At 44.6% G+C, this 16,762-nt stretch overlaps 1 protein-coding gene across 2 annotated transcripts in view; it reads right to left on the reverse strand.

Annotated features, from left to right (window-relative positions):
• Nucleotides 1-1,912: 1,912 nt before the first annotated feature.
• The window catches only part of SLC22A23 (solute carrier family 22 member 23), a 183,735-nt gene continuing 168,885 nt past the window's right edge, over nucleotides 1,913-16,762 (reverse strand). For both annotated transcript variants that reach the window (XM_019542696.1, XM_019542691.1), the window contains 3 exons: nucleotides 16,300-16,332; nucleotides 13,425-13,548; nucleotides 1,913-3,640 (listed from right to left, as the gene is read on the reverse strand). In XM_019542696.1, coding sequence (XP_019398241.1) covers nucleotides 3,283-3,640; nucleotides 13,425-13,548; nucleotides 16,300-16,332 — 515 coding nt within the window. In that variant the 3' untranslated portion in view covers nucleotides 1,913-3,282. The remainder of the gene's footprint in view (nucleotides 3,641-13,424; nucleotides 13,549-16,299; nucleotides 16,333-16,762) is intronic.

Consider the following 16,762-nt stretch of genomic DNA (forward strand, 5'->3'; position numbering starts at 1 on the left):
ACACACAGCAAAAGCTTTTGACTAATACCTTAAAAACTAATACAAATAAAGAACAGACTTTTTTTTCATTTTTTCTTTTGCTAATAAGCAACTACCAGCGCTAGTGATAGGACAGTAAGTCACAGTTTTGTTGTGACAGAACTGGAAAATTTACCAATCCAGAGTTGGGACCTTAGTACCAAATACGTTGTTCCAGGCAAGTACAAAAATAAATAAGGTAAAAAAAACCCCAAAACATCAAAAGCATTGCCAAGTGCTCCTGTCACCTAACTTATTTCTTAAATCAGTGGTTTTCAACCTTTTTTCATTTGTAGACCCCTAAAACATTTTGAATGGAGGTGCAGACCCCTTTGAATTGTAAGTGTGGGTATTCACATACTTTTGACTGATCATACTCATCTTTCAAAGGCCCCTTAAACATAGTCTGCAGATCCCTAAGGGTCCAGGGATCACAGGCTGAAAACCATTGTCTTAGATAAATATGTCGATAAGTTTGAACAACTGTTCTCTTCCCTGGGCCTGTTTGTAACTGAAGAGCAAATGCCAGAATAGGAAACTAGAAAGCACTCTGGACAACAGCGTTGAGCACACCAGAATCATAACAGTGCTAAAAGCAGTCAGTTTAATAGTCTTGTGAATGGTCTACAAGATTTGTACTGTAGCTTGAACCTAGATGCACAGAAACCGTGAATAAAAAGCCGATCCATGGCATATGGATTGCCAGGTGCTGTGTAACAGCTCTGAGCCCGTGTGCTTGCCCACTCTTCCACTAGCCCCTGCTCTTGCTATTGAGCTGTCATTTCAAGGTCCCCAATTCTATTCTTATTTGTTTTACTTCCCCGATTTTGTTATAAACTCACCTTTCCTGATTTGTGACTTGTAACAAGTGTCATATAAAAGGCAAACGGTATCACACAAGTTTGGCACATGAATACTGCACGAATTGAAAGGCCTTAGTTTCAAGGTGAATGCAGACTGAACATGGAGTCAAAACAAACAGAAAAAAATAGGAGAGGTGGCCGTCTTCAAGCCACGTGGTAACTAGGGGTGCAGTCAAAAATTGGGCTCTCACTGTCACAGCAAGTCTTGTGAAAACAGTAGTGTAACTTAAGGAAAAATTCCCATAACTGGTCCAGTGTTTCTTACCGCATTAAAGAAGAAGAACCCAAATGCCCACATCCTCCATACAAAAATTAGCAGCTTTAGGACAACATTGTTTTTCCAGCCACAACCATTTCTGTCACTTTGACAGGTCTACCCATCCTCGATGCCCATCAGCATGTAAAGTAGTGCTACTTACTACGTTGCCTACAACGCAATAGATCTAATTCACTGTGGGTTGTAAGAGGACAAAGGCAGCCAAACAGAGGACACAAGTTGTAGGTACAGTAGTTTACAGACAAATCTCTAGAGCACAGAAGGGGGAAGGGAGAGGAGGAAAGGGTAGATGAGCCTTTTCCATGCTCACAAATGTAAGATGTACATCAAACAAAGTGGCATTCATATGGACGCTCAATACAACATCAGACATCCTGTTGCTCTGTTCACTGAAATGGCTGTACCACTGAGCAAATCACAAATGCATGGTCTGAGTGGAAAAGGGAGGGGGATGTTATCTAGGATGCAGTAACGCTCTTAGTTCAGAAACTAGATTAACTACATTGATAGGACATTCACACAAGAACTGAAACTTGATGGCAAAAACAAATCTATTGCTAGTTTGGGGGCTGGAGAGGGAGAGGTCATCTGGCTATTATTACCAAGTAGCCAGCTGTACAACAAAGGAAAGATTTGTTTCTCATGTTACTGTGCATAGAACAGAACTGTTTTGATTGATCAAATGAGTTATCCTATAGGATTTCACTTTTCCCCCGCAAGGGAGATCCTACAAGAATATGTGGTTTTTGGTTTGGTTTGTTTTTTGCATTTTTTTTTTTGGATAGGAATAAGGTGACCATTTGCTGTAGCTTCTTGGGTTGAAAACAGCAAATGAGAGAGCAAAATATATATTAATCACAATCCAGTTGTGGTTAGGTAGCATTAAAAATGATCCCTTCCAAGGGAGAACAATCTTGTCCTTCTTACACAAGCAATGCTTTAAACAGACCTTTCCTTTTTCATCTTCAATATTTATTCAAATGATCTGTTGATTCATTCCTTTCTTAAAGATGTTTATAAATATTAAGCCATTTAAATTAAAAAATAGGCTTTAAACAATTAGGACATGCAATGACACCAATCTCGCAGTAGTGGAAATTTCAGTTTAACTTGCTTGTGGAGCAAGCATACAGATTATAGCCAATGTTCCTACATTTTTGTCTCCTTTGACCTAAAATATTCTTCTGGAACACAGAGTTACAGATTTTGAACCTCCTGTTAGTTAAAACCATACATGGTAAAACCAATTTAATTGCTGTTGCTCAATTCATTTGAGTTGTTTCTATTATTATTACTGTTGCTGTTAAACACTTGCAGGAATTTCCTAAAAGAGCTGAATGGGATATTTAAAATGTATACGGCTGATGCCGATTGAAAAAATATTAGGCTTCTTGGGGCAGTATATTCCTGACTGCTTCTATGTCAATAAAAAAATGGACTCCACCACTTTAATTTGGAAAGTAACCTCAGTACATAGGGGCTCACTATCAAAAACCAAATTTATGCTGCCTAAACGTAGTCAGGCTCTGCGTCACAGCAGATTGTTTTGTTCTCTTTGTCCAAACCACGCAGCAGGCAAGGTGTGCAGGTTCTGACTTTCCAGAAAGGCAGAAATAATGTGGAAAGAACCCAAGCTGTAGTGAATTCAACTTTGCAGCAGAGATACTGCTTCCTTTTAACAAAGCAAAAAAAAAAATTCTAAGAAAACCCACAGTTGCTTTCTTGGAATGGCTACACCTCTTAAATTAGATGGCTTCATTTCTGTGATCAATGAGAGGAAAAGAAAATAAAGTGCTTCTTAAAAATAATCAAAATAAATATACACAGTGGCAGGGGAAAAAAGAAGTTTTGAAGGGCTATCTCCAGCCAGTTCGCATCTCAGATGAGGTTTTTTTCCTCCCATATCCTTTTCAGAAGCAAATCGGAACATCAGATGAAGATTCCTATAATAAGTGGCGTCAGCGCTAGTGTTGAATTTCCTCATGTTCCTTCCGTCACTGGTCTGTAAACCAGGGCAAAAGCAGCCCCACCCCAGAGAACTCCTTCTCCTGCCCAATGAGCAAACAAAAAAAAGGAAAGAAAGAGAAAAAAAGAAAAGAAAAGAACCCCAACCCCGCCACCCAGTTACATAGACTTCATCCCGTTGGCGGTGGCATTCTCGGACATCCCATCACTCACGGCGGCCGAGTCATGGAGACCAGAGTAATCCTTGAGTTCAGAGTTTGTCAGGAGCAAGGGCTGCTCCCCCTTCTTGTGTGGCAGAAGAGGTTGCCTGGTGTAATGTTCCCCGTCTGGGATGTTCTCTGGCAGGTTCTGGTTCTTGCTCTCAGGCAAGAGGAGAATGCAGATGATGCAAATGAGCGTACAGCAGGCAAAGATCACATGGTGCAGGAAGTAGCCTTTCTGGTTATGAAGCTCCATGATTGGTGCAGTCAGCATACCAAAGCCTGCGCTGGCCAGGATGAGGCCAAGCCCACCTCCCCTGCAAAGACACATAGGCTAAGCACCAGCTCTTCATACAGAGAAACCTACCTACTGCAGCAGGCATGGATTTTAAACATGCTTTTGTGGAAACTTTCAAGCCTTCCCCACCAACATGACCAAATGCAACCTTGCACCAAGCTGGTCAGGTGGGTGTAAACTATTTTAATTAGACGCGCTTGCTTTCATACAGTTCCAGAGCTAGAAGCCACTTCAAAAGTCATTTAGTCCAACCCCCTGCACAGATGCCAAGTTTGTTATTCCTATACTTTCCCAGAGAGGTGCCAGTGCAATCTATTGAAAATCTCCACTCAGGGAGATGCCATGATTCTTCCCAGGAAGCTTGTTCCACTATCCTACCGCTGTATCAGTAAAGAAGCTTTTGCTAACATAATCTAAACCCACTGCTTGCATCCTGTCCTGTGCAGCAAGGGAGAACAATGTTTCCCCCTCTTCCTTACAGCAGCCTTTAAGGCAGGCTTGTCCAACATGCAGCCCACCAAGGCATTTTCTGTGGCCTGTGGTGCTGCGACAGGAAACCCCTTGTCCCTTCCCCAGCCCCTCAGCAGCTTCCTAATGGCTGCTGAAGGGCTGGGGAAGGGACAACTTTCCTACACGCACTGTGTCAGTGAGGCGTGGCCTGGCTGGGTCCCTTGCGGGGCTGGACCTCTCCCTGGCTCGGGACTGCGCTAGCTGCAGCTGCTGAGCAGCCGATACCTGCCCGGGCAGCCGCAGCCGGTGCTGCAGGCGCGGGACAGGCGCGGGACGGAGCCTTCATGTAAGAACTTTGCCACCGGGTGGTGGAGGAGCGGCTCCGCTTGTGGGCCCGGGACATGCCAGTTGCTGGTTGGAGAGGATGCTCGTCTGGGAGCCTGTGCCCATGCCCACACTGCCAGAGCGGCCCCGCACGGGAAGCCAAGCAGCAGCTGCTGGCACTGCCAGTCCATGCCTGCCTCCCCATCCGCCTGCTTCTAGCCAGCCCCGCTGTCCTGCTCTGCCCCACAGCAAGGCAGCGCCTGCTCCCCTGGCCAGTCTCCCCCCGGGCGCTGCAGCTCTCCGGGCCCGGCTGCCTGCCCGCATGCACGCAAGGCCCCGATTCCTAAGGGGGCTGCTTCTCATGTGCTGATGGGGACAGGAGGTCGTGTGGGCACACACGGCCACCGGGGCAGCAAGGAGGGCAGCGGCGGAGTGGAGAGCACTTTTCCCACACATCCCAGGGAGGCTGTGGCCAGGAGGACAAGGAGGAGCCCGGACTGGGGCTCCCGTGCGTGGCAGCAGCTCTCCCTGCCCCACTCCGTGCCCGGCTGCAGCTGTGGCCATGCCCAGCTCAGCCACAAGTCTCTTTCGCAGCCTCTGGGATGTGCTGAGGAGCCCCCCGCTCCCTCCCCCCTCCCCCTTGCAAGGCAGTGAGCGGCAGAGGGTGCAAAGCGCCGCGCAGGTGTCTCCTGCCAAGGCATCCCTCCACCTTTGATTAGTTTCCATTCTGGCTGATATCTTTTCCACATTTGATCTGTCGATTTGCATTATGCTTCTTTCATTATGCAACAGTGTTTATTTTAGTTTAGTGTTTGGTATTATTTTCATTGTTGCTTTTATTTTGTTTTTATTTTGGATTTTAAACCACATTTCCAGGCCCATTTCACTGTCACTTCCTGCAACTTCATTGGTGTCAAAGGTCACATGACATCACTTCCTGATGTGATACCACTTCCTGTGAGGTCTTTGACTATGGCTCACGGGCCCACTGGGTGATAAACAGTTTGTGATCCAGCCCCACATTCAAAAAGGTTGGACACCCCTGCTTTAAGGCATTTGAAAACTGCTACTTATGTCCCCTTTAATATCCTTTTTTCCAGGCTAAACATACATTCCCTCAACTTTTCCTTACGCATCTTGCTTTCCAACACCTTTATTGTCTTCAGCATTTGCCTTCGAATCTCTGCAATTTCTCTATACCCTTCTTAAAACATGGTGCCCAGAACTGCACACAGTACTTTAGCTGAGGCCAATCAAGGTTGAGTAGTGCGGCACCATCACTTCCCCAGGTCTCGTCTTACATATAATATTTCTGTTAAACAGTCCAAAAGTGCATTCATATACTTTTTTTTTTTTTTTTGTAACTGCTTCATGTTGCTTGTTCTTGTTGAGTCTGTGTTCCACCACAAGTCCCAGACTCTTCTCAGCAATGCCACTGTCTAATCAATGGTCTCAGCAATGCCACAGTCTAAGCAATGGAAATTTTGTATCTATGCATTTGGTTTTTCTTTCCTAGACATACTAACTTGCATTTATCTTTGCTGAATTTCATCCTGTTGTCTAGTGCCAGCTGTCCAGTTTATCAGGATTGTTTTGAATTCTATCCCTATTCTCTAAAGGATACAAGCTCCCTGCCCCCCCCCCCCGCCATTTTAGAACATCTGCAAATATAATTAAGAAGTTCTCTATTGCCTCCACAACTTTAATCAAAATGTTAAACAGCATCAGAGTCAGAACAGCAGGGAAGAAACACCAGCCTGCATAAGTTTTATCAGCTCAAACCACAGCAGTTCATATACCCTGAATTGCTTCGGTCTCAGAGAGCACAGGCAACCAGGCTGGAAAAAAAAAAAATCTGGTGGCCCCATTTTCAAATGATAAGGTATATGCCTCATAATGGTAACAAGAATGTTGTGCGAGTGATACCTGCTGATGCTATGGACTTGAAAGAGAAGAGAACTTACAGGGGCTGCTCATGGTCTTCTCTATGCTCCTTTGGGCTGGTGCATAGTAAGACCTTTGCTCAAACCAAGGCTTTGAGTGGGTCCATGCAGAGAGTTCTCAAAGAGAATGGTTTTTCCTCAAAGTTTTAGAGCACATAAGCCTGGTCCCTTCCTCATCCCTTCCCCTTATTAACCGAACTGGGACAGAGGCCAAGTAGGAGATTCTCTTGGGCTCCAAGATTCTGCAACGCCCAGTTTATTCTCCTCAAAAATAGCCAGAACAGTTTAGCACCAGTGGAAATGGAAGAAGAGTTCTCTGTTCCATCCTTATATTTATGGAAGAAGCAGAAAAGGAAAAATCTATATCTGCCTCTCTCTCCAGTTAACAAAAGAGCTCTCCAGACTTACTGGGAATCCTCAAGTGCCCAGGAATTGAAAGAGCAAGCAAGGGCTGTACATTAAATGGGTGAGATTACACATTACAATCAGACCATGCTAAGAGCACTTAAAACTTGAAGGATCACACATTAAGGCTCATTAATGAAGTGCTAAGTGTCCTCTAGGCTACTCAAGTTACACCACTTCAAGTAAGGATTATCTTTGAGCTGTGCTACCTAGCTCAGCTTAAATTAACCTCTGGGTAGTCATCTGAGATAGAACCACCAATTCACAGTCCTCCAGTATCCCAGAAGACACTGCTCTCAGGTGAACTAGCTATTATCCAGGACTCTAAGGCCCTGGGACAAGCTGGGCAACAGGTGGGTGGAGATGGATTGAGTGGGGAGGGAGGGAAAAGGGGTGAGGGGGGCAGGGAGAAATAGGCATGAGGAAGGGTGAGGGACCTGCCAGAATGCTTTCTCCTCTAACCCCCAAATTGCTCCCTCCATTCCCAGATTACTCCTCTGCTACCACAATTGGGCTTACCACCCCCAGACCACTGCCCTGCCAACCTGATCAGACTGAGATTGATGGAGGTGCTGGTGGTGGGGTTCCCCTCCCTGCCTGCTCCTGGGGTCCCTGCAGACTTGCTGCCCCTACACACCCAGATCTAATCCCCACCAGGCTCTGCAACTGAAGGGGAGGCAGCAGGGAAAGGTTCCAGTCACCTTCACTTGGCAGCTCCAATATCAGAATCTGAGATGGATCATTTTAGTAGAGAGCCCTACTTACCCAGGACAGGATTGAGACTCAAGGATCATGTGCACATGGGAGCACGTGCACCTGTCCTCGTTCCCATCACTATTATCTTTTGGTCCCTGTCTTTCCACCTCTATGTTTGCAGGCTGTAAGATAGCATGTGCTAGATAGTTATGTGTTTAATTGATTGACTGATATTATGTTATATATTACAGCATTATTAATCCCCAAGCTGCTAGCCACTGTCAATCTCATTTAAAGCTAATCCCCAAACTCCTGATCTTTTCAGCCTTCATGCATTTACAGCTGGGCTGCTAAAGTTCAGGAATTGAAGGCTGTCAGAATTATGCTGCTCAGACCACAGAAAAGAGCAAAACAACTATTCAGGGCAATACTTAATTTTCTAGCTTCCAAGGGAACAGTTTTTGGTATAAAGTTGCTCCTCTGAGCTTTACAGAAGAAAGCTTAGTCTTTTCTTGCAGGCCTCTGGGTTTTGTGATGGCAGTGGATATTCTGGGCCCTGGCATTAAGCTTCACAGTTTTCCCCTGAAAAATTCAAGCCCAGCCAAGGCTAATAATTTGCTAACTTAATTTCTCAATGCTCAAGTAATTTTTATTCATCTGTTCATGAGTAAATTGCAGGACCATCAAACACGCAACAATTGGTAGGCTCATGCCCCAAGTAGGTGCAAAAATCTGGTTCTTCACTGCTTTACCCCTAGAGTAATCATCACTGACCTCAGTAAAAATGTGTACATAGAATACTACCAAAGCAGGAGGAAGGGCATGCCTACACAGGCTGCAAGGCATGGTGGAAAAGTCTTTTTGATGTTGTACATCAAAGACTGGGGGGAGGGATGGGGGGGAGGAAAACAGCTGAACTGAATTTTAAAAGCATTTCAAATTAGGACATATGTACTGAAAAGAAAACTGAGGCAGAAGGCAGATGGCTCAATTTTACATTCAGTATGCATCAGGAAACTCTAGATCAAAAGAAAGAACCACATTTCCTCAATGTGGGTGAACATGGTGAGTTGTAATATTATTTCTGGGATAGATAATAAGGAGAACTATTGATGCCTGAATATAGTATACTAGTATACTATCAATCTACTGACTAGAGGGGTAATTAGTCATATAAAATGATGGCTAATTTTACATTAGGAGTGAATGTTTTCCTTCCTGACAAGTAGGAAAGAACTGGACAGGTGCAGCAAAAACCCAAAAACCAAACCCCAAAACAATCTGGCTTTTAAGTGAACCAGACTTTTGTAGGTCACATTTTATATAACAGTAGGCTGGATTCAGAAGTTTTTAGTGGTGCTAGGTTCCTAGATATTATTCTTCCTCATTAAACTATTTTTCTAAGATTTATGGTTATAGCTTTTTATTTGGATTTATTAAAATATATGGAACAACAACAGATGTATAGTCTTGTAGGTCAAGAGTCTGAAATGGACAGAAGAAAGACAAATGGTCTCTTTCCATTTCTCTGTCTTCTAATTCTAATTTGTGCTTATAAACTACCTTAAAATTTCCAGACATTTATATTATATACTAGCCAACTGCCCATCAAGAATGACCGCGGGGGGGAGGGAGGGAGTAGATGGATGGGCACAAAGGCCTGCATCCCTTCCCTCCCCCACCTCGGGCCAGGGCTGGGTCCAGGGCTGTTCCCTCTCTCCCCCCTTCTGCTTTGGGCTGTACCCCCCCCACCCTGCTGGCTCCTTTCCCTCCCCTTCCTGCCAGCTGTTGTTGAGGGGGAGCAGCCCCTGGCTCCAAGAAGCAGACCGAGCGGGGATGAGGCCAACGCTGCTAGCCTGCCTCCCACACTCCATCACCTCCGTTATGGTGGTGCTCCAGTCCCGGTTGTCCCCTTCTGCCTCGAAGGAACGGGGGGTGGGGAGGGGAGGGTGGAGCTCCCCTCCCCTCTGGCCTCAGTCCCCACTGTCATAGCAGTGCTCGACTGTCTATCCCTGTGTGTAGGGCACTCTGACTGGCTGCTGAGACAGCCAATCAGAGTGCGAATAAAGCGTTACGGCCAGACAGACAGACGTAGGCTTTTATAATATTAGAGCATTAATAATTAGATCGGTGGCTCTCAACCTTTTTAGACTTGAGGCACCTCTGGTTGGACTTGAGGCAGTCCTTGGAAAATGCCAGTTCTTAGTTTTCACCATTTTTTTTGCCTGCTTTGTTCTGTTAAAAACAAAAAGAAAAAAAATCAGTGAGACTATAACTACGGATTTCTCATTTGAAAGCTCTGGGTTTACCCTGTGAATTTGAACCCTGTTTCTAAGCCTAGCACAAGGCTAAGATTGTGTGGAGCCCCATAACACCTTTGAAAGGATCTCAGGGCATTCAATGGTGGCCTTGCACCCTGGCTGAGAGTCACTGAATTAGACCTTATAAAAGTGGCCATTATCATGACCTCTGCTATTCCCTACGTTACCACAAGGGAGCAGGCTCTGCTCACCTTCATTCAGTGAACGAATTACAGAAAAGTAAATGCAATAATTCACACAACTGGCAGAGCAAACCCTGAAATTGGAAAGGATCAAACCCTGAAAAGACCCTGTTCCAAAATTTTCTGTCTTTAAAATGGTTCCCTAATATTATTTGAGATTTTCTCCTGGTATACTGGAATTTCAAATCTAAACAGGCTTTTTTTAAAATCATTTTAAAACAAGACCAAAAAATTCTCCCTAAAATTCTTTGCTGGAGCAAAACCAACAACAAGAAGGTGAGTTTGCAATTCCTCTGTAATGTTTAGAAATCACTGCTACAAGACATTGCAGAAGCTGACAGTTTAGGCAGATTCAAAAAGGGGACTGGACAAGGATCCCCAGGACAGAGAAAGCCCTCACTCTCATTCTACCAACTCAGAATCATAGAATCATAAAATCATAGGCTGCCTGCAGGTGTGGAAAAAAGAAAACAACAAACATGTTACCAGAAGCAGTAGCATGTTAGTTTGAAATGCCTCTGCAGCATCTGTATGGATTGGGCACTTCAGCAGGGGTTTTCAGCACTTTATCTAAAGCTGATTCAATCAGCTATTACATAAAAGCAACAAAAAAGCTCACTTAACGCCTGATCTATATGGACCCTGAAGAGTTGGGCTGAACTAATGTGCTGCCTCTTCTGGGCATGCGCTGGTGTGCACAGAGTTTAAAGTAAGTGCAGCTTTGCTTGTGTTTTTTTTCTTCTTCATGTCTGCAAGCAGCCATAGAATCATAGAAAGTTACGATTGGAAGCAACCGCAGGAGGTCATCTCGTCCAACCCCCTGCCCCAAAGAAGGACCATCCCTAACTAGGTCATTCCAGCTAAGGCTTTGCAAAACCAGGCCTTAAAGTCCTCCAAGGATGGAGATTACATTACCTCTCTAGGTAACCTGTTCCAGTGCTTCACCACTCTCCTAGTGAGATACTTTTTCCCCTAATATCCAACTTAAACCTCCACTGCTCCTTGTTCTATCATCTGTCACCACTGAGAACAGTCCAACTCCATCTTCTTTTGAACCCCACTTCAGGTAGTTGAAGTCTGCTATCAAACCCCACTCAGTCTTCTCTTTTCTAGACTAAATAAGCCCAGGTCCCTCAGCCTCTCCTCACAAGTCATATACCTAGCCCCTTAACTATTTTTGTTGCCCTCTGCTAGACTCTCTCCAGCTTCTCCACATCCTTTCTGTAGCGAGGGGGCTCAAAACTTCTGTCAGTGCTACTGTCAAACATGGAGGATGGGAAAAGCTAGGCACAAACCATCAAGAACTAGAGAGACTGTTACCTAGTCCATAGCTGCTGCTACTCCACAACAGATTTTTTTCTCCAACTGAGTGGGAGGAACAGGAAAAAGAACAGCGTAGTTTCCCCAGTCAACCCTTTTTTCTGAACTCCTTGGCTGATTTGGTTAGATCAGCATAAACCACAATGACTTTTGGCATCAAGCCCATTAGAAGAAGATTACCAACTTCATTTAGTGCTTTAGTTCAATCTGTGAAAGGACCTTTTTAAGGAAGTCCTTGGCTCATGGAGCTGGAACTTGTCTACCTCCAGAAATCTCAAAGCTCTTTACTAAGCTCCATGCTCCCCATTCTATAGACAGGGATGCTGAGGCAGAACCAGCTGAAATACTTTGTCTGAAGTCACTTGGCAGACTAGTGGCAGAGACAAGGGGATTAGAACCCAGGCCTCCCTGGCCTCAGTCTGGTACTCTATTAGCCATGACTAGGCCACATTGTTTTTCCTTAGAGAAATCAAATGAAAAAGACATGATTCAGGTCACTCCATACATCTGTCAGCTAGCAGTTCTTTCTGTGTACCTGATCAGCTGATTAGGCCTCTCTCTGGGTGGTTCATTCATATAAAGGCAGAAGAGAAAATTAAAAAAGGAAAACATGATAAAATCATGAAAATCAGAGGAGCGTGCACACATGCTCCTTCCCCCCGACTCATGTGATTCAAATTAAACCCTCTTCACCATCACTGATACCTCCCCCTGGCAAAGGATGTAAAATAAGCTCATTAAGCCAAACAGTCGTGTGTGTGCGTGTACACACATGCACATGTATAATGCACTGGATCAAAACAATAGCTTTGACCTCTCTTGCACAGTGTTTTGCTGTATAACCTTATAAATATACAAAGCCATTTTTAGAAAAAAACATATCTACTGCCCACCCCTCACTGTCCTTTTTTCCCCCTCTTTAAAGAGCCCAAATTCATTTTGATGGCATTCGGGAGCGAGGCTGTTAAACTGCTTGGGCACCACTGAACATGTTATCCAGATTGTGCAAGCACAGGCTGTATACGGTCACATTACGCTGCTATAAGCACAATGAATATAAGCATAAAATGGAACAAGGACCAATACTGTGAATATATTCTTGGCAAACTCTCTGGAGGGAACATGGCCTAGCCAATCTTCACTATTGGCCAAAACATCAGAGCCCATATTTCTAGCAATACTTAGTCTCCTTTCAGATGCATCAGTGCTTGGAGAAAAGGAGATGGCAGGCTACTAGAGGGCTTCAAGTCATCAATGCCTTTTAAAGGTGGGACACCTCCACCTTTGTCAGGGAGCCCAGAAGACGGAGACTCTCCCTACACCTTTGAAAAGCATGGTTCTACTGAAATTGTCTCTGTTACTACTAATAGCACTAACAAAAACTTTCCCAAACAGTCTTTTTTGGCACTAGACACTTCTCATTCAAATGTGGCAGACAGAACTCATTAGATATCCAAAACCAACCTCACTTTCCACAGCAACCTAAAGCTGAGTTTGAACAGCAGTCTCAAACCCTACATTACCCACCCACAAAAGGGCCAGATGTGAATCTTTTTCTCTCACTGTGACTTGAGACATGCACATGTTTACTACTTATACCAGATCTAGGGATGGAGATACGGAAGCAACGACTTGGTTTAATTATAGCCCCTGATTCAGCAAAGCCCCCAAGCTCATGCTTGATTTTTAGAGTGAGCAAGTCATTTTGTGGCCTGCAAAGATACAACATAGTAGAAGGTCCAGAGAGCAAACTGTATTGCAATGGCATGTTTACTGTGATCCTTCTTCTCTTACAAATATTCCTGTTGACAAACATCAACAGCATCTCTCCAAGAGATTTGAAGAAGGGCACTTAGACACATGCTTGTCTAAGTGTATTCCAACCAATAAAAGATACTACCCACAAAAATCCTTGCCTCATTGCTGAACCTTTGACTACAACAAAGATGGAAGTAAACATATTTAAATAAATCTAGACTTATAGGCATGGCAGCTCCCCAAAGGATACTCCAACTACAGAGCATTCCAGAGTCGCCTGCTCAGTCTCAAGGTATTGGAGATTTTACTCCCTACATAAAAGCATTACACAATAAATTATTACTAAAACGAATGAATTCAGAACTGGTTCCCCACCCCGCATATGGAAGGTTTTGAGGACTTACCTTATTACTGTTGGTGTGATTTCAGCACAGAAGAATACACTGAGACTTCCAACTGCATGTGATGAAAACATACCCACAATGGAAAATGCGGTAGAGAATTTCTCTTTGACACTGTCACTCATACCTGTTAGACCCATACACAAAGAAATTGAGATCAGTGCAACCAGTAAGATATCACCAAGAAGGAAGAAGAAAACATATCAGTATTCCTCACTTACTGTCTTAGTTATAAGTTTAAGGCACATTTATTGAAAGCAACATTTATAAACTCAGGCCAACTACCCAAAACAAATTTATGAAAAATCACAATACCCTGCCAAAAACGGCAGCAAGCAGACAATCTCCAAATTATTTATTACCAGACACTACAAAAGCAAAACTCATGAAACATCCCCAAACAGCCTTTTTGGCACTAGGCACTTCCCACCCAAACTTGGCAGCCAACTGGAGCCAGACAGAATTCAACAGTTGTCTAAAACCAGGCACAGCTCTGTGGCCTAGACATTTAAACATGCTGTAACAGAACAAGAAGAAAACAAGATGTTTCTGACTCCATGAAAGACTACAAAAAATTCCCTATGTTCCCATAGATTAGGCTCAGAGATGTCCAGCTACCATGCTAATGATCCACCTTCCTCCACAATTACCTCATCTGAACATAGGAATAACTGGATATCAAGGAGTAAGATCACACCTAGGTGCCTAGTTTGAATGGGATCTGGCCTTCAGGCTGTAAACAGACGCCTCGTTTGAGACAGGTCTGACTGTCCTGGGTTTTGACCCAGATCAATACAGGAGTGGCAGCCATTTACACACACAGCTCTCCCAAGCTGTATTGCTGCACCTCTGCCAGCAGGGATAAGCGAGAACATAGAGCCTGAGTGATCAGCTTGTCTCTAGAATGACTGGCAATTAACTTAAAGGAGCCTCATTTAACTTGCATAACTTAAAGATCTGTAGGATCTCAGTCCAGAAATTCTCTCTTCCAAAAGAAATAAGATGCCTGTTTACAGCCAAAGGGCACTATATGCATGGCAGACTTCTGCTCCAATGTGTGCTAATTAGCATGTGTTGGACCAGACTCAATTAATCAAGTCTGCTACAAGTCCGCTAATTAGCATGCTCCAGCAGCCTCTGCATCATGTATATTCAGTGTCTCCTGCCACTATTTTGAAGTGTGGGGATACTGAATATGTGACACTGTGGGTGCATAGCCATCTCTCAGAGCTGCTCAATTGAAATGCCCCCACTCCACCCCATAGCACATGTACAGACATCCCTAAGTGACTGTAACAGGACACTGGGATGTGCCTGCTTCTTTAAGGGAACAAACAGCCTGAGAGACTGCTGGCAGTTAGCAGTCAGGTAGTCTCTCCCCAGCCACTGTGCACGGAGGAGCTCTTGGCTTGGTTTATATCAAGTATCTCTGCAGACCAGGGAATTAAGGCAAGTACCCTGGGTTGAGAAAGAGTGGGCTTTTACAGACAAGTGGCTTTGGTTTTCTTAATTCCAGAGGTTTGAGGTGCCCACTAGGGGGGCTGAGAGCCCACGAGGGTTGAGTATACAGGCTAAGGAATAGCCCCAGGTGGAAAGATATGCCCATGAGGAGATAAAGAAAGTGTGCCCTCTTAAAAGGGGCAGAGGAGAGCTGTTTCAGCTGTTGTGGAATTTCTGTTATAGCCTGGGGGCTTATAGTTTTGTGACTGTTTATACTGGTGGTTTGGGCTGGGACTGTAAGGGATGGTTTTGGAGGTCCCATTAGTGCCTGTGAGGCACGTGACTGCCTTGAGCTCTGTCAAGGGCCCGTTCAAGGCCTGAGCTATCGTTGATCCCAGTGAAAGGGGCAGCGCACAACTCCAGAGCAAATGGGAGCCAGGTGCACAGTGAGACAGGGGCCAGAGGCACAGTGCCTGAGGGGCACAGCAAGTTAGAGGCCAGAAGCCTGGTGCCTGAGAGGGGCATGGCAAAATAGGGGCTATGGGCCTGGTGCCAGAGGAACGCAGCTATAGTGGGTCAAGGGCCTGGTAGACAGAGGCCAGGGCCATGGCAACTGAAGGAGGTAGATGGATGCTAATGCCTCAAAGCCAGGTCCAATGCTGTGGGCCTAGGCTTTAAAAAAAAAAGGCCTAGTGAGGGGAAAGGGGCAGAGGCCGAGAAGGGTGAAGCTCCAACAGGAGAGAACAACATTGTGATAACATCTGCGAGCCTTGGGGCATAGCGTAGGGGAGGAAAAGGAGCCATGCAATTTGCCCTAAGGCTATAGGTGCCTTGTCAAGCCAGGAGGGAACTATTCAGATTGAAGCTCACTCTGAGGCCTGTTGGTAGTCTCCCATAATCACTCTTAAATAGTAAGATCAAGACATGGCAGGCAAGTGAACTAGAGGGAGAGGCCATAAAGTCTCAGCCAGACAGGAGCTGCAGTTCCACTAGGAGGTGTCACAGCTGCCTCAGTGGGTTTGTGACCTGTTACAGTGACTTATGAGCCTAAGTCTCACTTGCAAAAGGGACATGGGCACTTAGGAGCCTACTGAAAGTCAGGAGGACTTTAGCTTCTAACTGCTTAAATTACTTTGGAAAATGGGACTCTGACGTAATTAAAAATTTTACGCTATATCAAGAACTCCTTCCTGGGACTCCACTTCTCAATCCAACATGAACACCAGAGTTAAAGTCAAAGGTGACTTCTGAACAGGAGCAATAACAATGAACAGCCATTCCCAAGACATTGCATTTTAACAGCAGCTTTCCCCATAAGGACCAGCAATGAAATGGCAACCAGGTTCTTTTCTCCTCAGCTACTCTGGCCTTTTAGATACTCCCACTGAAAACAAAAACAGTTCTAATGCACTAAATAGACATTATTTGTAAACAGTACCTGAGTCTGGAAGTTGACTATATTTTCCAATTACTGGATCCAAGGCCACAAAAGATGGAGTAAAATGGGGGGTGGAGGGTGGAAGAGAGAGAGAGAATATGAAGTTAAATATGCAATTTATTCAAAGTGAAAAGAATCCAACCAAACAGTGCCCTCCCTCCTTCCTCACTTCACTTTTAATGCCCTGGTCAGATTGAAATCTTCTTTGAAAATTTGTTTTACATGGCATGCAATTTCCAGTCCTATTCCCAACTGGAGGATGGGATTCTAATAAGACCATAATAAGAAATGCATAGTGGTAAAGCACTTTAAGAGACCCAGAATTAGCACTGAGATTAAACAAAGGTTTCTCTGTTGGTAATGAAAGGGAAAAAGAAGCTGCAGTCAAACTTCATTGTTACCCTGAGGAAATGGCCACAAGGGCTTTAGTAAAAAGCAAAGCCTTTAGAATCCACGTCCCTGT

This window comes from Crocodylus porosus, unplaced genomic scaffold (genome assembly GCF_001723895.1).
Source record: "Crocodylus porosus isolate Cpor-Errol unplaced genomic scaffold, CroPor_comp1, whole genome shotgun sequence".
Classification (NCBI taxonomy): Eukaryota; Metazoa; Chordata; order Crocodylia; family Crocodylidae; genus Crocodylus; species Crocodylus porosus.